The sequence below is a fragment of the Malurus melanocephalus genome, unplaced genomic scaffold (genome assembly GCF_030028575.1).
Source record: "Malurus melanocephalus ecotype Western Australia unplaced genomic scaffold, MMel_1.1 scaffold_691, whole genome shotgun sequence".
NCBI lineage: Eukaryota > Metazoa > Chordata > Aves > Passeriformes > Maluridae > Malurus > Malurus melanocephalus.
Genome location: NW_026623923.1, coordinates 56,083 through 75,864, shown reverse-complemented (window position 1 = coordinate 75,864; position 19,782 = coordinate 56,083). Strand labels below are relative to the sequence as shown.

The following is a 19,782-nucleotide window of genomic DNA, read 5'->3' as shown; positions in this document are numbered from 1 at the left end:
TGGGCCGAAGCGGGCGGTGGCGGCGGGGCAGGGCGTGGGAGGCGGAGAGACGCGTCTGTCCGCGGGGACGGGGACGGGAACAGGGACAGGGACAGGGTGTTGGTGCCGGGACCGAGGTGTCGGGGACGGGAACGGTGCTGGGGTGTTGTGACAGAATGCCCGTGTGTCGGTGTTTGTGGCGGTGACGGTGTGTCGGTGTTTGTGTCATTGTTGGGGTTTCGGTGGGTGTATCGGGGTGTCAGTGACAGTGAGGAGGTGTCGGTGCCAGTGCTGATATGCCCAGGGGGTGTACCAGGGTGTTGGTGCTGGTGAAAAAGTGTCAGTGAGGGTGCTGGTGATGAGGTGTTGGTGGGATGCAAGTGTCGGGGTATCAGTGCCAGGGCATCGGTGCTGGTATTGGTGCTGGTGCCCRGGTGTCAGCGCCGGTGACAAGGTGTTGGTGACAGTGTCTGTGCTGGTGCTGGGATGCCAGTGCCAACGCTGGAGTGTCAGTGCCATGACAGGCTGTTGGTGACAGTGTCGGTGCTGGTGAGGTGCTATTAGTGCTTGTGACGGGATGATTGCGCTGGTGCCAGGGTGTGGGTGCTGCTGATAGGGTGCGAGTTCCTGTCACGGGGTGTTGGTGATGGTGACAGTGACACCTGGGGTGGCAATGCCAGGGTGTCAGCGCCAGTGCTGGTGACAGTGCCAGTGCTGGGGTAACTGAGGCAGCGTCCATTCCYCAGCAGGACGGCAGCAATGGCATCRGAYGAGCGGCTGGCYCGCTTCCGCCAGGCCCACCTCAACCCCTTCAACAAGAGCCCCGAGCAGCCAGAGCGTCCYGACGGAGAATCCCCTGCCCCAGGTGGGTGCTACACCCCGCCCCACTCCCTGTCCCGCACTGGGTGGGCAAGGCCCAACCCCTCCATGGTGTCCCCTGTTCCGGGGTGCATTCAGCCCCCCATGAGATCTCCCTTTGCAGCCCAGCAGCCGGATCCTGCTCCGGGGGACCCCGAGGGTGCCCTGGACCTGGGGCTGGCCGAGGATCACTTCTCCCGGCCCGTGGTGAGTGGGGTGGCTGTTGTGGGGGTGAGGGGGATTTGGTGGGCTCGGCTCACCCTTCCTCTCCTCTGGTGGCGGTGGCAGGGGCTGATCCTGGCGTCGGACGTGCCACAGCTGCGCCGGGCCATCGAGGAGTGCAAGCGGGTGATCCTGGCGCTGCCCGAGCACTCGGAGCGGCAGAAGGACGCCGTGGTTCGGCTCATCCACCTCCGCCTCAAGCTGCAGGAGCTCAAGGTGGGGCTGGGGCTGGGGCTGGGGGTCTCCATGGCTGGGGCTCCACACTGACACCCATCCCTGGAAGTGTCCCAGGCCAGGTTGAACAGGGCTTAGAGCACTCTGGGACAGTGGAAGGTATCCCTGCCCATGGCAGGGGGTGGAACTGGATAATGTTTAAGATCCCTTCCAACCCAAACCATTCCATGATTTTTTATTTCTCTGCCCGCCCCCCTTTTCCCCTGCAGGACCCTGCTGAGGATGAGCCCAACATCCGGGTGGTCCTGGAGCATCGCTTCTACAAGGAGAAGAGCAAGAGCGTCAAGCAGATGTGYGACAAGTGCAGCACCATCATCTGGGGGCTCATCCAGACCTGGTACACCTGCACAGGTGGGTTTAGRACCCCCCAATCCATGTCCCCATCCCCCCCATCCCCGCCCTGACCTCTYTGTGCCCCSCAGGCTGCTACTACCGGTGCCACAGCAAGTGCCTGCCGCTGGTGAGCCGGCCGTGTGTGCGGGCCCAGGTGAGCCACCAAGCCGAGTACCAGCTGAGCATCTGCCCCGAGAGCGGGCTGGACAGCCAGGACTATCGCTGTGCCGAGTGCCGAGCCCCCATCTCCCTCCGTGAGCCCCCACCAATGCCAGGGGGATTGGGGGGAACTGTGGGGCTGGGGGAGTGAGGGGCTCTGGGACTGGGAGGGCTCTGTGGGGCTGGGGATATGGGGCTGGGATGAACTGGGAGCTCTGTGGGGCTGGGAGTATGGGGCTGGGATGAACTGGGAGCTCTGTGGGGCTGGGATGAACTGGGAGCTCTGTGGGGCTGGGGGTATGGGGCTGGGATGAACTGGGAGCTCTGTGGGGCTGGGATGAACTAGGAGCTCTCTGGGGCTGGAGGCTTCGTGGAGCTGTGTGGGGCTGAAGGTTGTGAGGCTGGGGGGGCAGAGGGGAGGTGGGAGCTTGTGGGGCTGGGCTCTCTTGAGGGGCTCTGTGAGGCTGGGGGTATGGGGCTGGGATGAACTGGGAGCTCTGTGGGGCTGGGATGAACTGGGAGCTCTGTGGGGCTGGGATGAACTGGGAGCTCTGTGGGGCTGGGAGTATGGGGCTGGGATGAACTGGGAGCTCTGTGGGGCTGGGGGGTATAGGGCTGGGATGAACTGGGAGCTCTGTGGGGCTGGGGGCTTCATGGAGCTGTGTGGGGCTGAGGGTTGTGAGGCTGGGAGGGCAGAGGGGAGGTGGGAGCTTGTGGGGCTGGGCTCTCTTGAGGGGCTCTGTGAGGCTGGGGGAGCTGCCTGGGGCTGCGGGGCTGTGGGGTGGGAGCTGTATGGGGCTGGTGGGAGCTGACGGTTGGGGCTCTGGGGCCTGGGAGCTCTGGGGAGCTGGGGAAGGTGACACAGGGGCGCTGGCATGTCCCTGGGTGTTGCTGGGTGTCCTGTGTGGGGTGWGGGGTGAGCAGGGTGGGGCRRTGGCARTGCCAGCCCCGTGCCAGCCCTGTGCCACCACAGGGGGGGTGCCCAGCGAGGCCCGACAGTGCGACTACACCGGACTCTACTACTGCTCCAGCTGCCACTGGAACGACCTGGCCGTGGTGCCCGCCCGGGCCATCCACAACTGGGACTTTGAGCCCCGCAAGGTGCCCCTGGCATGGGGTGGGGGGTCATGGACAGTGACCCTGGGTAGAGGCCACCTGGGGGGCCATGTCCCTGGGGGTCATGGGGGTCCCTGGGGGGCATGGGGCATGTCCCTTGTGTAGAGGTCACTTGGGGGACCCCATTCCTGGTTGTGGGGGTCCTGTCCCTGGTTATGGGGTCACTTGAGGGGAAGCCATGTCCCCAGGGCCGTGTCCCTGCTGTGGGTCCCTGCCTGCGGTTGGTGGCAGCGGGTGCGGGGGGTGACGGTGGCCCTGGCGGTGTCGTTCAGGTGTCACGGTGCAGCATGAGGTACCTGGCGCTGATGGTGTCACGGCCGGTGCTGAAGCTGCGTGAGATCAACCCCCTGCTCTTCAACTACGTGGAGGAGCTGGTGGAGATCCGGGTGAGTGCAAGGACTGGGGAGGACACCCCAAAAGGGCAGGGACACCACAGAGGGTGCATAGGGTGAACAGGAGGTGGGACCACAGTGAGGGAGCAAGGTGAGGGGTTTGGGACAGAGGAATGAACTCGACCCAACCTGGTTCTGTTCTTGTCATGCTCCTGTCTCCATCCCATTCCCAAACCTGTCCCCATCCTCACCCTGCCCCTGCTATTGCCCTTTTCCCTATGGTCCCATTCCTGTCCCCATTCCTGTCCCCATTCCTGTCCCCATTCCCATCCCATCCTGTCCCCTGCAGAAGCTGCGCCAGGACATCCTGTTGATGAAGCCCTACTTCATCACCTGCAAGGAGGCAATGGAGGCACGGCTGCTGCTGCAGGTCAGGCAGGGGGGACAGGGCCAGGCGTGGCGGTGGCGGTCACACAGTGGTGGTGGTCACACAGCGGTGACAGTCACACTGACCTGCTTGCCCACAGCTGCAGGACCGGCAGCACTTTGTGGAGAACGATGAGATGTACTCGCTGCAGGACCTGATCGACATCGAGGCCGGGCGCCTCGGCTGCTCCCTCACCGAGATCCACACGCTCTTCGCCAAGCACATCAAGCTGGACTGTGAGGTGAGCCCACGCTGTGGGGCAGAGCTGTGGGGCCAATGGAGGGCCAACAGGGTCACATTGTCACCTCCTGCCTGCTCCCCCAGCGGTGCCAGGCCAAGGGCTTTGTCTGCGAGCTGTGCCGGGAGGGCGATGTGCTCTTCCCCTTTGACAGCCACACCTCGGTCTGCGCCGACTGCTCCGCCGTCTTCCACAGGTACCGACACACAGGGCAGGATGTGGGGACATGGGGGTGACCCTGTGGGCAGGGGSTGACCCAGCACTGTCCCCTCCCCTCCAGGGACTGCTACTATGACAACTCCACCACCTGCCCCCGGTGCGCCCGGCTGAGCCTGCGGAAACAATCCCTGTTCCAGGACTCCGGCACGGAGGGAGAGCCCTGAGCGGGGTTTGGCCCTTGGCAGGGTCTCAGGCCCGAGGCTGTCCTCCACCCACCTCAGGGCTCTGGGATGGATACAATCAGCCCCTTGGAGTGGCCCTGCCCCTGGCTCTGGGACCCTCTGCTCATGGGAGTGGCAGCACTGTCAGAGGGACAATCACAGCTGGACCCCGGCCATTCCCGGGAGCACGGAGAGCCCTGCTGGAGGGGCCGGGATCTGGTTAATGGGGATCCGGTTGAGGCCCCACATGGGGCTACATGGGACTGTCCCCTACATGGGACTGGGGTGCGGGCCGGGCTGGTGCTGCGCTGTCCCGGGGTGACGGGTGCTGTCCGGAGGGCTCAGTCCCGGCACCGGGATGGGACCGAGCCCTCTTCCATACACAATACCGGAATCCGGTCCCTCCCCAGCCCAGGCACCGCTGTTACCGGGGCCGAGCCCCGGAGAGGTGTTGCGGGGGGCTTCCCCGGGCTGGACCGGGTGTGGTGTGGAGCCGCTGCCTCCCCTTCTCCCTGGTGTTTCCTGTAGCATTAACGAGCCTCTTTGCGCAACCCAGCACTCGTGTTCCTGACGGGGGGGGAGGCGGGGTGTGCACCGGGGCCGGTCCGGCGCCGCCCGTGGGATATAATCGCGCGGTGACGATTTCGGGGATGTGCCGCAGTCACCGGCAGTGTCCCGTTCACCGGGAGGGGCCGCGGCACCTCTGCCCCAGTACCGGCCGGCGTTCCCTCCCCGCTGTCCCCCCGCACTCCCCGGTGTTTCCAGGGTTGGTCCCCCAGCCCCTCCCGCTCCCCTCCGCGGCAGCGCAGACGGGCAGAAGCTGGCGGTCGGTCGGTCGGTCGGTTTTACCGGATCACAGCACTGCTACATCAGAACCGGGCGGGCACCGGCACCGGCCGCTCTCCGTGGGGTCGGGCTGAGCCGTGCGACCCGTCCCGTCCTGCCCCACCCGCCGCTCCCGGGGCCCGGCGGGGCCGGCCCGGTTCATCCCGGAGCCGCGGGTCACCGGCTGAGGGCAGTCCCGGTGCCTCCCCGCCGCGGGGCCGGGGCCGCCGCTGCCCTCCGGGCGGGCGTACGGGAGTCCTGTGCCCAGGGACGGGCTCCATCGGTACCGACGGGACCAGCACCAGCGTATCCCGGTGTCCCCCGGCGGGTTTTGTCCCTAGGGCTCCCGCGGGCGCTCGGCGGGCAGGAAGGCGTCCGGCGGTCCCGGTGGCAGCTCGGGGTCACTCAGGTGCTTCTTGTCCCGGCCCTGCTCCCGCGCCCGGGTCCAGGAGGGCGAGCGCAGGTACCCGGCCCGCGGCGCCGCCGGCGGCTGCAGCCCTGCGGGACGCACGGGCGGGTGGGCGGTCAGCGACGCGCTGGAACGGGCGGACAGACCGGGACCGGGACCGGCAGCCCCGGACCCCCGCTCACCGCCGGGCATCTCTCCGGACACGTTCTCCTCGTCGGAATCGGCGAAGACCTCGGCCAGCTCCTGGTCCGACATATCCGTCAGCTCTGTCAGGTCCAGCAGGTCGAAGTGCACCTCCAGCGAGGACACGCTGCTCAGGGGCTCTGCGGGATCGCCGAGGGGCTGGGGTCCCACCGATATCCCCCACGGGGGCTTGAGAGGGGCAGGGGTCTGGTGCTCGGGGCCCAGGGAGCTGGAGGGGCTTGGAGGGGGCCGTGACTGGCTGGGGGCCCGCAGGGGACCCCAGGGACAGGAAGGAGACCCCAGGGACAAGTGGAGGAACCCAGAGGATGACAGAAGACTGGGGGCAGGCAGGAGACCCCAGGGCTGGCAAAGATGCCAGGAAAAGGCAGGAAGCCCTGGAGCAGACCCGAGGTGCTGGGGAGAGGCAGGGGATGCTGTGGGCAGGCAGACACCCCAGGGACAAAGGGGGTGACCTCAGACACGGACAGGGATCCCAGGAGCAGGCAGGGGACAGGCAGTGACTCTGGGGACAGGCAGGGACCCCGGCTCAGGGCTGCACTCACGTCGGCGCTCGGTGACCTGCAGCAGGCCAGCGCTGGGGATGGGGATGCCACCCTGCTCCTCCACAGGGACTCGGGGGGTCTCCTGGGCCGGCCCATGGGTGGGGGTCCCCGCAGGGCGCTCCGGGACCAGTGGCTCCTTGCCAAGCTCTGCCACATCGGCACCTCCCGTGTCAGTGAGGRCAGCTCCTCCCGGGGCCCCCCAGCWCTCACGGGGTGTCCGGCTGCGGGGMTGGGCACAGCAGGACCCCCGGGAGAACCGGGGGGATGGGCAGAGCTGCCCGAGACCCTCATGCCGGCAGCTGGCAGCCCCCACCCCCCGCCCCGCGCCCCCCTCCCCGCGCAGCCCCTTTGTGTCGGCGAGACAAAGCGCAGCCTGTGCCGGGGCCCGGACAAGGGCGGATTGTGCTGGGATTGTCCTCGGGAAGAGCCGGTGGGACCGGGCAGCCGTGGCACAGGGTCACGGGCATGGCACAGGGGCATGGCACACGGTGGTGGCACAGGCCCTGGTGGTGGCACGGCTGCTCTCGGGGCTGAGTGGGCACTGAGCGGGGAAGGAGGCCCAGGAGAGCCCGGGGAGACACAGCACCCTGTCCCCCCGAGGTCCGTGCCACCACCAGACCAGGCCACCACTGCGTTACCGGTGACACGGCACAGGGATGGTGACAGCGGGGCAGGGACAGAGCCCTTCAACCCAAAAGCACAGGGATGTTATGGGGTGTTCCTACTGCTGTACACGGAGCTGCAGGACACCAGTGGGACAGCAGCCCTCTGCCCTGACACTGGCTCTGCCACATCCTGACCCCGCAGGGTGGCACCAGGGGCGCGTTCCCTCGGGCCGGGAAATGCGGTCCTGATCCGCCCCGGGTCCCCTCCCGCCACCTCCCCCGTGCAGTGCCCAGCCCGGCGGGTGACACCGTGCCGTGTCACCGTAAGGAGCGCTGCCCCCCCGCCCCCGCCCCCGCCTCGCCCKCACCCACCAGGGCGCTGATCCCGGCTGCAGAATTCCCCTCTGGCCTCCGCCTGCATGGTCCCGCCGTGCCACCGGCCGTGTCACCGGCCACGCCGCCCGCTCCGGCCTGGCTTCACCGGCTGCCTGGCGGGAGCGGGGCCGGATCAGGGATCTCTCCCGCACGCCCTGTGCTGACTCACGGCAACCGCAGAGCCGGGCAGCCGCCGGTACCGGCACCCCATGGCTCCGGTCACCCCACGGCACCCGCAGCCCGCCTCGGTGGTGCCGTCCCCTCAAGGGCCCGGTGTYCTGCTGTCCCCGGTGCCGCTCCGGGGCTGCCCCGTGCTGGCGGCTACGGCACAGCGGCGTGCGGGGCACACGCGGGAGGGACGGGAGTGCAGGCGAGCCCCGGTACCGCCTCTGCCACCAGGTGCAACTGCCCCGGAATACCGGACGCCCCCTCCAGAATAGCGGGCCCCCTTCAGCCGCACCGGCACAGCCACCTCCCTGTCCCCAAGTCCCTCGGCACACCGGCACTGGCACAGCTGTGCGGGATGTCGGCCAGGTACCCCACTGATCCCCACCTCCCTGGGCACCCCACTGTTCCTTCATGTCCTACGAGCACCCTACTGCTCCTCTACGCCCTCGGGCACCCCACTGTCCCCCCACATTCCCTGGGCACCCCATTGCAATCCAAGTCCCCAGCGCAGTGCACTGCTTCGTCTGACCCCCGGCCACCCCACCGCCCCACCTTGTCACCCCACTGCACCCCCACATCCTGCGAGCATCCCACTGTCCCCATGTCCCCAGGGCACTCCAGTGCTCCCTCAGAGCCCCTGAACCCCCGCCGTGTCCCGGCCCCGTTCCCTGGGCACCCCACTGCTCTCCCCGTCCATCCCAGACTGTCCCTGCACGGTCCCCCCCATGTCCTGTCCCCGCCCCCCAACAGCGCTCCCCCTCCAGCCGGCCCCACGGCCCCGTTTGCACCCCAACTCGCCCCGCCATGCACCCCCTCCCCTCGCACCCCCGCCCTACATCTCCTTGTCCGCCCCGCGGGGCCCGGCCCGGTTCCACGGTGATGGGCGTGCCGCTCCGTGCCTCCCCCGCCGCCCTCACCTGCGGTGGCCGCTGCCGCAGCCGCCATGGGCCGGGGTCGGCTCTGATGCCGGTGCCGGTGCCGGTGCCGGTCCGGTGCTGGGCGGGCCCGGTGCCAGCCCGCAGCCCGTACGGTCCTGCCCGCCGCGGCGGGGGCGGGGACACCGGAGGCGGGGACACCGGGATGGGCGGAACCGAGGGGCGGGAGGCACCGGGGGGGAACACGGGAGGGCACGGAGGAGACCGGGAAGAGCCGGGGGGGGGCACACGGGGGAGTGGGGGTGCAGCGGCAGCAGGGAGGTGTGAGAGCGGAGCCGCGAGACCCCGGCGGCGGGGACAGCCCGGGACACAGCCCGGTGCGCGGGGGTTGGGAGGGGCCTGTGCCGCGCACAGCGGGACCCCCGGGTTTGTCCCCACCGAACTCCCCCGGTTCCCTCCAAACTGCTCGGTTCCCCCGGTGCCCCCGTTCCCTCCAGTCCCCGCCGCCGCCTCCTCCCGGCCCGGTCCCCACGATGTCCCCCCGCTCCTCCCCGGTGTCCCCTCCCGGTGTCCCCTCCCGATCCCCGCCCCGGTCCCGCTGGCCCCGCCCCCGTTGCTAGGGCGGAGCGTGGCGTTGCTAGGGGGCGCAGCGCTCCTCTCGCGAGGTTTCGCCATCCTCTCGCGGGATCTGCTCGTCCGTTGCCCGGAGACGGTGTAGCCGCCGGCCGCCGCCATGGTGAGAGCGGAACCGGGCCGGGATCGGGATGGGGAGGAGAACCGGGRCCGGGAWCGGAAYGGGGAGGAGAACCGGGGCCGGGGGTAGAGCCGAGACGGCTGCTGAAGGGTTCCCTGCGGCCGGGGGGTGCGGGCAGGGCAGGGCGGTGGAGCTCGGCCTGCCCCGCGCCCCGATGTCTGCGAGCCCCGGCCTGTCCTGGCCCGTTCCCCGGGAAGGTACGGAGCCCCTCGGCGCCGTTCCCAGCGCTGCGGTGACGCTTCTGAGGCGTTATTTTGGGTACAGATGTTTTGTGCTTGAGGGTTCACCCCGGAGCTGGGTCGGCAGCGGTATTGCATGAACCKYGAGGGTCCCGGCGGCTTCCCGGCTYCTCCCGGGACCCCGRCTCCGTGTCACCGTTGTYGYYCCGTCCCTGCCGTGAGAGCAGSGATGCTCCGGGGCTGCCACGGGGGCCCTGAGCAGCACAGTTTCCTCGTCACCCATTCACCTCCTGTGTYTGGCTTTCTGTCCTCAGGCACCCAAAAAGAAAGGGAAAGGCAAAGGCAAAGGCAAAGGGGGAGTGGTGGATGCCTTGGCYCCGGAGAGCATGAGCAAGGAGCAGGTGAGAAATCCCCCAGGCCCCTGCCTGAGGAGTAGGATTTTGCTGATGTAAGAACAGCTCTCGGGATCCCTGCGTGGCACCTGGCCCAGCTCKGGGAACAACAGGTGCAGAGGGTGACAGGGATGAGCACTGACGCCTGGGACAGTCTGTGTCACTGACGCCTGTCTGGGGCTGGGGAGAGGGGATCTTGCTGTTCCTGGAAGGAGCAGCCTCCTCATGGCACCCTCTGCTCTCCAGCCCTGTGTTCTGGGCACTGCTGAGGCTGTACTTGGGATCCTGGGGTCCTTCATGGCAAGAAAGACACTGAAGGGCTGGTGTGTGTCCAGGGAAGGGAGAGAAGTTGGAAAAGCSTCTGGAGCACAAGGAGCTGGGAGAGCTCAACCTGGAGAAAAGGAGACTCAAAGGGACCCTCTGGCTCTCCACAGCTCCCTGACAGGGGCAGATAGCTGGGGGCAGGCTCTGCTCCCAGGGCACAAGGGACAGGACAAGAGGATATGGCCTCTAGTTGTGCCAGAGAAGGTTCAAGCTGGATATTAGGAAAATTTCTTCCTGGAAAGGGTGTCCAGCCCTGGCTTAGGCTGCCCAGGGCAGTGGTGGAGTCCCCATCCCTGAGGAATTTAAGAATCACGTGGATATGGCACTTGGGGGCTTAGGTTGGGGGTGGCATTGGCTGTGCTGGAGGAACAGCCAAACTKGATCTTAGAGGCTTTTCCAACCCAAACAATCCCATGAACCACTGAGAATGGTGTTACCAGACACTGTGAGGCAGAGCCCCATCCCAGCCTGCGGGCAGGGAGAGGAGGTTTTGTGACTCCTTTTCCAGAAGCTGCTGGGTTCAGTCAGGGACCTCCACCATGTCCTGCCAGCTCTGGGATGGAGTCTCCAAAGACCTCTGTTCAAGGCCTCCCCCCTTACCTGTCCCTTCCTCTCATCTTTGCAGCTTCTGGAGCATGTCAAACGTGTCAGGGAGGAGCTGGACCGGGAGCGGCAAGAGCGGAACTCTTTCCAGCTGGAATGTAACAGAATTCAGAGCTACTGGGAAATCACCCGCCAGGAACTGGAGGAGAAGAAAACAGAGCTGCGGAACCGGGATCGGGAGATGGAGGAGGCAGAGGAGAGGCACCAGTTGGAGATCAAGGTGGGGCCAAAGGGCTCTGGGTGAGCCTTGGGCAGCCCTGAGGAGGAGGAGCTGGGCAGGGTSCAATCCAGGAATGTCTCACCAGTGTCCCAGCTCTGGGGGTCTCCTGCTGAGCCCCTCACCCGGTCTCTGGCCTGTCTTTAGGTATACAAGCAGAAGGTGAAGCACCTSGTGCATGAGCAGCAGGAGAACCTGACAGACCTGAAGGCAGAGGGAGTCCTGTCCCTGAAGCGGGCCCAGAAGGATCACTGGGACCAGGAGCAGGAGCTGTGGAATGAGAAGCGCTCCTTGAATGTGAAGCTGAAGGAGCAGGAGTTGGCCAATGAAGCAGCAATTACAAACCTCTGCCTGGTATGTCCCTGGCTGGGCTGGAGCCACCTGTGAGGTGCCTCAGCCCCAGGGTGGGAGCAGGAGTGGGATCTTGCCTTCCTGGCTCTCTCTGTGGGGTGGGATGGGATTTCTGGTGCAGGGTTCCTGGGTGACCCCTCTCCCACAGTGGGGAGCTGCGAGAGCAGCTGGAGAACCTCTGAGCCACTGTTTCCATCAATGTGGGATCAGAATCTTTTCCCAGAGAGCGGGAGGGAATCCCTGGGGATGGCCTGGCTTGGGATTTGGTTGTTTCCTGTAACATGGAGCTTCTTCCTCACAGAAACATGAGGAGGAGATGTCCCGGCTACGCAACGACTTCGAGATGCAGAACAAAGGTCAGGGCATGAGGCAGATCCCATGGGAGCATGACAGGGAGAGCTGCTCCTGGCTCCGAGCAGCACCTCGAGCAGATGGGGGCAGGTTCSCCCCAGTTCTGGCCATTTTTTTCTTCCCAGTTCTGGCTGCTTTTTCCTCCCAGTTCTGCTCCGTTTCCCACCCCAGTTCTGGCTGATCTCCCCCACCCGAGGTTCTGGCCAGTTTTCCCTACAAGCTCCAGCTGTTTTTCCTCCCCCAGTCTGTCCAGTTTGCCCTCCACTTCTGGCTGTTTCTCCCTCCCAGTTCCAGCTGTTCCCATCCCACATAAACTCAGTTATGGCAGTTTTTTCTCCCTTTCCCATTCTGGTCACTTTTCCCCCCAGTTTTCCCCCAGCTCTGACAATTTTCCCCCAGATATGGAGGACAAGTACACCAAGAAGATGCAGGCACTACGGGATGAGATGGACCTGCGGAGGAAGACAGAGATCCATGAGCTGGAGGAGAGGAAGAACACCCAGATCAGCGAGCTGATGAGCAACCATGAGGCGGCTTTTGGTGCCATCAAGAAYTACTACAATGATATCACCACCAAAAACCTGTCACTCATCAACCTCCTGAAGGTATTGCCYGTCCCTGTGTCACCTCTCCACCCAGGGACCCTTCTGCCAGGGTCTCYTGGATCCTCACCTGGATCTGCTATCTCCAGGGATCAGTGTGGGTGCTGCTGGTGGCCTGCACATGAGCAGGGAGGGTGTCCCAAGGGTGTGGGGGACTCTGAGAGGCTGGGCAGCTCCCAGGAGCTGGCACTTGTATTCCCAAGAACAGGAGCAGGTGGAAGACTTGAAGAAGAGGGAGACTAAGTTGGAAAAGGAGAAGGCAGAAGTGATGCTCCAGAACAAGCAGCTGATAGAGCCGCTGCAGGAGGCCCAAGAGCAGGTGGCTGAGCTGCAAAAGAAGTTGGTTCATTAYTATAGGGACAAGGAGGCCCTGATGGTGAGTGGCCAACCCTGTCCTTTCATGGGCTCATTTCTGGAGGAAAAACACTGACCTCTGCCACTTGGCATCCTGTGATTGCTGGGCAAAGCAAGTCCTGTTCTGCTTTCTGTGTGTTTGTGGTGTCTCAGCCAGGGATCCAAAGAGAGACTGGGAGGGAGATCACTCCTTCTGTAGAGGGGTTGGTGTGGATGCTGCCGGGTTTTCTCTCTGCTGCTCACTTTTCTCCCTTCCCAGAATATATCCCCAGCACTTCCTAGACAATCCTGTGCTCTTTAACCCTCCCTTCCCACTCACAGAACTCAAAAGCCCATCTGAAAGTCACTCAGAAGGAACTGAAGGATCTTCAGTGGGAACACGAGGTGCTGGAGCAGCGGTTCAGTAAGGTGAGACCTGCAGGCAGGGCTGGCCATCCCATTCCCTCTCCAAACCCTCTGCAGAGGACAGGGCGTGGGGCTTAGCAGAGCCTGTGCTTAGCCAAGGGCTTTGCAAAGCTAATCCAGAGTCGGGTGATAACCGCTGCTCCCAGCAAAGCTGCTCCCAGCTCCGGCCTCTCCCATGGTCAGCAGACAGGCCTGGCCTTGTCCTTTGCTAAGCAATCATTCACGCTCCAGCGGGGCCCCCAGGCTGCTGGGGCTGTGTGGGGCAAAGCCAAGGGGGGATTGCTGTGGGCCCCTCCTTCCACCAGCCTTCCAGGGTTGCTCCTTCTCATTCTGGGATGGTTTGGGATGAGCCCTGCAGAGCAAGCTCTCCCCCCGACTAACCCAGATAAATCTGTTGAGGCAGGAGAGAGCTCATTTGCAATTCGTAGAAATCCCCAGGAATATGAACATTGATCCGAGGCCTCATTAACAATCCATCATTAAGACAGCGCCAGATTCGGAGCGTTCAGAAATAGGCTTTGGAGGAGAGACCGTGTCCTAATTAGGACACTTATTAACTAGCTGAGAGCCAGGGACTGCTGCCAGCTGTGGGGATGAGAGGAGAGACCCCCGTGTGCYGGGGGGCCCTCGTTGGGGTCTGAATTAGTGCTGCAGGGAGCCCGTCGGGGCATTCCATGCCTGGAGGGGAGGAGGAGGAGGAGGGAGAGGCGCAGGTGCTGCACCACAGAAAGAGAGAGGGAGGGAGAGAGGGAGGGAAGCTGTGCCGGAGCACCTGCCTTCCCTGCGGGCTGCAGGTGCCGTGGGGAACGGCCAGGCTGAGCTGCTGGACCAGTTTTCTGTCCCGTTTGTGCTCCACACCATTATGCAGACCCCAGTCAGCCTCGTGCAGACCCCTGTGTCCCCAGGGGTCCCGAGGGTGGTGTGACACTGCGCTGTCTCCCGGAGCAGGTTCAGGAAGAGCGAGATGAGCTCTATCAGAAGTTCACYAAAGCCATTAATGAGGTGCAGCAAAAAACGGGGTTCAAGAACCTTCTTCTGGAGCAGAAGTTGCAGCGACTCCTCAGCCTCCTGGAGCAGAAGGAGGTGGAGCTCAGCGAGGTTGTTGCAGCCTCCAACCTTGGCCCCAACGCTCTCTCCTTGGTCACACACAAGCTGGAGGTATTGGGGCCTGGTGAGGGTTGGCTTTGGGGGGCAGAGCTCACTGTGGGGTGCCTGCAGCCCCTGAGATGCACGGGTCCCCATCCTGTGTGGCTGCAGATGGTGTCACTCGTTCCTGGCACTCCCAGGCCACATTTGGTGCCGCGGGGCACTCGGCTCTGCCTCGAGAGTGCAGCGTGTGGGTGTCAGAGTTTGGCACTGATCTGTCCCTCAGGTGGAGCCTCTTTTGAGGAGCATGGCCGCGGGCTCCATGGCACTGCCAGCATCCCGTGCTGCTGCACAGCTGGCTGCCAGTGGGTCTGGTGGCACTCAGGGGCTCTGTGCAGGGGAGGGTCACACCTGGTGAGCCTCGCCTGGCYGCGGGGACAGTGCTGACGGGATCCTGGCGCTCTGCGGTGTCTGTCGTGCTAAAAATACCTCTGCAGAGAGCCTGGAGACCCACATTCCTGCAGCCTGCTGCAGCTGCAGCCGAGGAGTTGGGCACAGACAGGGAACGAGGGCTCCACCGCCCGGTGCCCTCCTGCTTGTCCCCACCCATTTCCTGCTGTGGGCAGGGAAAGCTCCGGGATGCTCTGGGATGTGTACCAGGCCTGTGGAACAGGCAGCGGATGTRTCACCTCCCAGCAGGTGGAAGGAAAACACATTCCTGGGATGGTGTCACTGGCGTCGGGCTCTCTTGCAGCTGCTGGGGTCCCTGAATTCCTCGTCTCAGCTGCCTGGGGGAGCCTGGCTCCCTGTAATTCCTGTGGAGCCGCGGTGGCAGGGCAGCGCTGCTGGAGCAGGTGCTGCCAGCACGCCCTGCACAGCAGGGCAGACCGGGATGGCTGTGGTGCTCATCTGGGAGCTCCCTGTCCCTGCCTGGGGCTGGCTGTCCCTGGCAGTGCCACTCAGAGGGGGCAGGGTAGTGGCCACTTGCCAGGCCATGCTGCTGGCCACTCCACTCGCACTGCAGCTCCTCTGTGTGCTCTGCCATGCCACACCCGCCCGTGGCACGGCCACCGTGTCCCCAGGGCTGGGCAGYGTGGCCCCATCCCAGTCTCCTTTTGCAGGACGTGCTCAGTTCCAAGAATGCCACCATCCAGGACCTGCAGCTCCAGCTGGCCCGWGTGTGCAAGGTAAGGGCAGGGAGAAATCCTGAAGGGGTTTAAGAATGGTGGGGATGTGGGTTAGTGCTGGCCTTGGCACTGCTGGGGGAGCAGTTGGACTCGATGATCTTGGAGCTGTGTCCAACCCAAACAATTCTGTGGTTCTGTGGCTGTGGCTTAGGTGGAAATGGGACTGGGGGTGCAGGGRGCTCCCCTCTGCTGACAGAGGGGCTGACAGGACCCTTCCCTCACAGGCACACAACGACATGCTGCAGACCTTCGAGGCAAAACTGACATCCTTTGGCATCCCCCTGGACAACCTGGGTTTCCAGCCACTGTCCTTCCCCTTCCCCGGGCAGGAGCTGGGGCAAGGCCCGGCCGGACTTGTTGCAGTGCCCACCTGACGCTGGCAGCAGCGAGGGTCCCACTGGCACACTGGAAGTGGGGCTATGCCCTGTTCCTGCTCTGCGCTGTTAAGCAGAGCGCAGTGAGCATCTTCAGGAACCTCCCCTCCCAAGGGGAACCACAACACAGCTGGAGGGCCCCAGGCATGCCACCCACTCCACCAGACTGCCCCTGGGGCTCCTTCTGTCCCCCCACAAGTGGAAGGCAATTTTTTGAGACAAAATAGTGCTGTTTGGATCTTTTAATGGTGTCGGTGGCGTCCAAAGGGAGGCCATTCCTGCATCCCCCAGGGGAGGCCATGCCCTCCTAACTGCCCCGGTAGGTGGTGTAGGAGTAGGGGCTGATCAGCAGTGGGACGTGGAGCTTCTGAGCCGGGTCAGCAATGGTGAAGACAACCTGAGGGAGAGCGAGGAAGCAGCGGTGGGAGCCCCCTCCCTCTGCCAGGCCCTGGGGAGTGCAGCCCCTTGAGCCTGGCCCCAGCCCCCAGACCTGCTGTGTCCCCTGTCCCCAGCTCCCCACACTCCATACCTCCACGAAGGGGTAGAAGCTGGTGTGCCCCAGCCCCTGCCAGTACTCGGCTGTCTCAAAGTGCAGYTTGTAGGTGCCAGCCTTGGCCTGTCCTGGTGCCAGGAGGGGCTGGCAGCGCCCGTCCGCATCCGTGTGCCTGAAACCAGACCGAGCCAGTGCTGCTGTACCCCAAAAGCCAGCCCTGCTCTACCCCCAGAACCTGCCACAGCCATACCCCAAAGCACCAGCCCTGCAACAAGCAGATCCCAGGCAAAGGCTGGCCAGCCAGTTGTGCCAGGAGCCTTTGGCCAAAGCTCCCAGGGCACTGTCAGCAGCATCCCTGCCCCATTCCAGTGCCACCAGCTCTCCTACCTCTGGGCCAGCTCTGTCCACTGCAGCCCYGGCTCCTGCAGCTGGGCTAGGCGGACAAGAAGACCGGCTGCTGGCAGCCCTGTGGCCGTGTTCAGCACRTGGGTGGTCAGGGTGCCATTTCCCACCTCAGTCATGCTGTCGGCCTGTGGCAGAGGGGGAGGCAGGGCTGGGATCTGTCCTGGCAGCACCATCTGCCTCCCCCRTGGCTGTTCTGCAGCTGAGCCCCTGCACCCTGCTCTTCCCCAGGGTGGGCTGTGGAAACCCCTGTCCTTCCTGTGCCGTGCTGCTCAGCCCCACGGGTGCCAGTGGCTCCTCTGCTGAYGGCAGCACCGTCTCCCTGCTCACCTGCCTGTCCTGGTGAGCCCCAGCACAGCGGCAGCAGCCAGCCTGGACCCGACAAGGAAGCAGCCCCGTCCCAGCAGCCCCATCCCGGCCCACAGTGTCATGTGCAGGCGGGCATTGACCCTGCCCTGCTCTCTGGAGCTGTCTGGCGTCCAGTTCAGCACTGCTGGGGCAGCCGGGCCCCTTCTTCTCCCGGAGCACATCCCAGCAGCCGGCAGGGCCAGGCAGCYTCCCTGGAGCCGGAGCAGCTCCTGCTGCCAGCCTGACACCAGCACCAGCTGGCACGGGGTGCCACACAGGCACCCTGGCAAACTTACCTGGCTGTCCTCCCTCCTSCTCAGCCAGGGACCTGCGGCCCGTGACACCGCACAGAACGCCATCCCCGGCCTCCCTGGCGCCACGGCCTCTCCCCGTGGAGCTGGCGCGGCTGGATGCCGCTATTCTGGCACGGGGCTCCCGCAGAACCGGGTGCTCCTCCCCGGCTGGGCCGAGCCGGCACGGGCGGCTTCCCGCTGGGAGCTGCRCCCAGGAGCCCCGCTGGCACCCACACTCCGGCAGCGCCGGGCCCTGAGGCTGGTGGCCCTGAGCCCGGTGGGAAGCTGGGGCAGCGGGCCAGGAGGAGCCACAGCACTGCTGCCTTCCCAGTCKGGCTTCCCACCGTGGAAAGCACCTGGAGCGGCCGGTGCTGCGGCACGTGGGGCTGGCAGCAGCCAGMGCCGGCTTTTGCACAGCCCCGCCCTGCCCTGTGCGCTGCGGGGCACGGGGGCTGCGGTCTCACCTGCACTGTGATGCGGGCRGTGGCCGTGGCTCGTAGCCCGTAGCCCTCCTGGTCGGCAGCCTGGATCTCCAGCGTGTATTCAGGGACCACCTGCAGCAAGAGGCTGCGTCAGCCACGAGTGGCGGCTGAGCTCGGTGGGGGCTGAGTCCGGGGCTCACCTCGGCCACCAGCCCCGGCACGGCCACAGAGATCAGCCCAGAGCTGCTGTTGATGGTGAACATCCCAGGCTGGGGCTGCTCCGGCACCTGGCTCAGGATGGAATAGCTSACAACGCCATTGGTGGAGCTCACGGCATCGTCCGCATCGGTGGCCAGCACCTGCAGCACTGGCGTGCCTGGACCAGGTGGTTATTGGTGACCTGTCACACGTCCCCACAGTGCTGCCTCCCGGGTGGTGGCAGTGCTCCCACCTGGCGCAGCTCCCTSCAGCACAGAACCGCTGAAAACCGCCTGGGTGAAGACGGGCCGGTTGTCATTCCGGTCGGTAATGGTGATGATGATCTCCATGGGATCCTCCACAGGCTGACCGTTGGCCGACACGGCGTGGGAGTAGAGCTGCGAGGGCACAGTCAGCCTGCACAGCCCCCAGGACCGTCCCCGTCCCACCACGGACCCCCTCATCCCACTCACCACGTATTTATCCTTCTCCTCCCGGTCCAGTGGTTTTGTCACCTTCAGCCACCCCGTCTCCCGCTCGATGATGAACACACCCACGGGGATGGTGTCTGCTCCCTGCCCCGTGATGCTGTAGAAAACCTTGGTCTCCTTGTCCTTGTTGGATTTGATCTGGCAGCGAGGCAGGAAAAGGGAGTTGGAGAGGTGTCCAGCACTCTGGGGACCTCCCTGGACCCCGCCTGGTCTCCATGGGGACACGTACCTGGGGACCTCCCTGGACCCTGCCCGGTCCCCGTGGGGACACGTACCTGGGGACCTCCCTGGACCTTGCCTGGATCCCGTGGGGACACGTACCTGGGGACCTCCCTGGACCCTGCCTGGTCCCCATGGGGACACGTACCTGGGGACCTCCCTGGACCCTGTGGGGACACGTACCTGCGCCAGATGCTTGGGGAAGGGTCCCTGGTCATTCTCGGGGCAGTTGATGGGGGGGATGACCCAGTCCCTCTTGTGGCGCCGGAGGCCGTGTCCGTGCTCCGGGAAGGTCAGCAGGTCCTGTGGGATGGAGAATGGGGCTGCAGGGCCATGGAGGGACACAGCTCTGCCGGGGGTCTCTGGGGGGGTGTCCATGCAGCCCCCCCGGCCCCACYGCGATGGTCCCACCAGCAGGAGGAGGAGGGCGAAGGTGCAGGGAGCCATGGCTGCGGCTGCACTGGCTGTTCCTCCCAGGTGCCAGCCGGGAACCTTCCCTGTGGCGTCAGTGACCTTGGCGTGGAAAGCAGTACCGGCACTGCAGCGCTGCCAGCCCGGGGGGGGCCGGGGGGGGCGGCGGTGGGGACACAGCACACGACATGGGGCTGCAGACTGGGGGGACGATGGAGCTCAGGAACCCCCCGGGCACTGTCCCTCGGTGACCATCGGAACCCCCTCTCCGGTGGGGCTGGGGGCACTCACAGGGGCCCCCGAGAGCTCCAGTTCACCCAGAGGCGGCAGAGGGGGAGGAGGCACCCGGGGGTGACACGGAGGAATGGCGGGGGGAGCTGGTACTGCCGGGGTGAGGTGCCGGGCGAGGAACGCTCGGTAGGACCGCGAAGGTGCCAGGAGACACCGGGATGCCCGCGGGGCTGCGGTGATGGGCCGGGGGGCAGCAGCGGGGGCCGGGGGCACCGGGGGCGGCACCGAGAGCCGGGGGTGCCCGCGGGGCGTGGGCGGTGCCCGAGGATTGCCGGGCCCTGCGGGGAAGTGCCGGCTGTTCCAAGGGGATACCGATGGGCGCTTACCGGGGGGTGCCCGACGGGTAGCGGGGGGACCAGGGTTAGCGYGGGGTATCGCGGGTGGCCGAGGGCTGCCAGGGGTTACTGGGCCGTGCCCCAGGAGATATTGAGGGCAGACAGGAGCATTTCAGAGGGGTACGGGGTGTGCCCGGAGGGTACTGGGCGGTGCCCGAGGGGTACCGGGGTGTGCCTGGATCTCGACGGGCAACACGGGAGGTACCATGGGGTGCTGGGGATTGCCGTGGGGGTCCAGGGGACTGCCGGGGGTGCCCGGGGGTGTCGGGGTGTGCCGTGTGGTACCGGAGGGGTACGGCGTGTAACGGGGGGGTTGCGGGGGTGAAAGGGTGTACCCGGAGGGTCCCGGGGGTAATGGAGGGGTCCAGGGCATTGCCGGGGGATGCCTGGGGAGTGCTGGAGCCGCTCTCCGGGGCGGG

General features: G+C 65.5%; 4 protein-coding genes across 7 annotated transcripts; 2 read left to right on the top strand and 2 right to left on the bottom strand.

The window, feature by feature from the left end:
- The first annotated feature begins 150 nt into the window (after nt 1–150).
- On the top strand, nt 151–4,831 carry DEF8 (differentially expressed in FDCP 8 homolog). The gene is made up of 11 exons (XM_057384189.1): nt 151–844; nt 962–1,044; nt 1,126–1,275; nt 1,503–1,644; nt 1,716–1,880; nt 2,759–2,886; nt 3,174–3,287; nt 3,583–3,663; nt 3,761–3,901; nt 3,985–4,094; nt 4,179–4,831. Exons 1-11 carry the CDS (start codon nt 739–741, stop codon nt 4,279–4,281), a joined length of 1,323 nt encoding a protein of 440 aa, XP_057240172.1. The 5' UTR covers nt 151–738; the 3' UTR covers nt 4,282–4,831.
- A 201-nt stretch (nt 4,832–5,032) lies between these two features.
- On the bottom strand, nt 5,033–8,964 carry DBNDD1 (dysbindin domain containing 1). Of its 3 annotated transcripts, XM_057384200.1 has the most exons (5): nt 8,324–8,863; nt 7,236–7,351; nt 6,259–6,405; nt 5,695–5,835; nt 5,033–5,601 (listed from the first exon to the last, which is right to left on the bottom strand). In XM_057384200.1, exons 2-5 carry the CDS (start codon nt 7,282–7,284, stop codon nt 5,441–5,443), a joined length of 498 nt encoding a protein of 165 aa, XP_057240183.1. In that variant the 5' UTR covers nt 7,285–7,351; nt 8,324–8,863; the 3' UTR covers nt 5,033–5,440. The 3 variants fall into 3 exon arrangements, with proteins under 3 accessions (XP_057240183.1, XP_057240182.1, XP_057240181.1); XM_057384199.1 differs by having other exon boundaries at nt 5,033–5,835; nt 8,324–8,872; XM_057384198.1 differs by lacking the exons at nt 5,033–5,601; nt 5,695–5,835; nt 6,259–6,405 and having other exon boundaries at nt 7,280–7,347; nt 8,324–8,964.
- GAS8 (growth arrest specific 8) lies at nt 8,943–15,694 on the top strand. Its single transcript, XM_057384194.1, has 11 exons — nt 8,943–9,017; nt 9,529–9,615; nt 10,556–10,753; nt 10,898–11,104; nt 11,403–11,457; nt 11,852–12,057; nt 12,263–12,430; nt 12,730–12,816; nt 13,762–13,971; nt 15,021–15,086; nt 15,311–15,694. Exons 1-11 carry the CDS (start codon nt 9,015–9,017, stop codon nt 15,458–15,460), a joined length of 1,437 nt encoding a protein of 478 aa, XP_057240177.1. The 5' UTR covers nt 8,943–9,014; the 3' UTR covers nt 15,461–15,694.
- Nucleotides 15,693–18,815, bottom strand: LOC130584298 (5-hydroxyisourate hydrolase-like). Of its 2 annotated transcripts, XM_057384195.1 has the most exons (9): nt 18,738–18,815; nt 18,510–18,629; nt 18,090–18,245; nt 17,870–18,014; nt 17,619–17,794; nt 17,461–17,550; nt 16,341–16,483; nt 15,990–16,125; nt 15,693–15,857 (listed from the first exon to the last, which is right to left on the bottom strand). In XM_057384195.1, exons 1-9 carry the CDS (start codon nt 18,771–18,773, stop codon nt 15,768–15,770), a joined length of 1,092 nt encoding a protein of 363 aa, XP_057240178.1. In that variant the 5' UTR covers nt 18,774–18,815; the 3' UTR covers nt 15,693–15,767. The 2 variants fall into 2 exon arrangements, with proteins under 2 accessions (XP_057240178.1, XP_057240180.1); XM_057384197.1 differs by lacking the exons at nt 17,461–17,550; nt 17,619–17,794; nt 17,870–18,014; ... (1 more) ...; nt 18,510–18,629; nt 18,738–18,815 and adding an exon at nt 17,000–17,434 and having other exon boundaries at nt 15,768–15,857.
- Between the last annotated feature and the right edge of the window lie 967 nt (nt 18,816–19,782).

What these genes read in the sequence shown, in the direction of transcription:
- DBNDD1 (XM_057384198.1), bottom strand. Translation starts at nt 8,956, where the DNA reads ATGGCGAAACCTCGCGAGAGGAGCGCTGCGCCCCCTAGCAACGCCACG. An exon ending in TGCGGCAGCGGCCACCGCAG is followed by an intron (nt 7,348 to 8,323) that starts GTGAGGGCGGCG and finishes CCCGCCAGGCAG; the next exon opens with CCGGTGAAGCCAGGCCGGAG.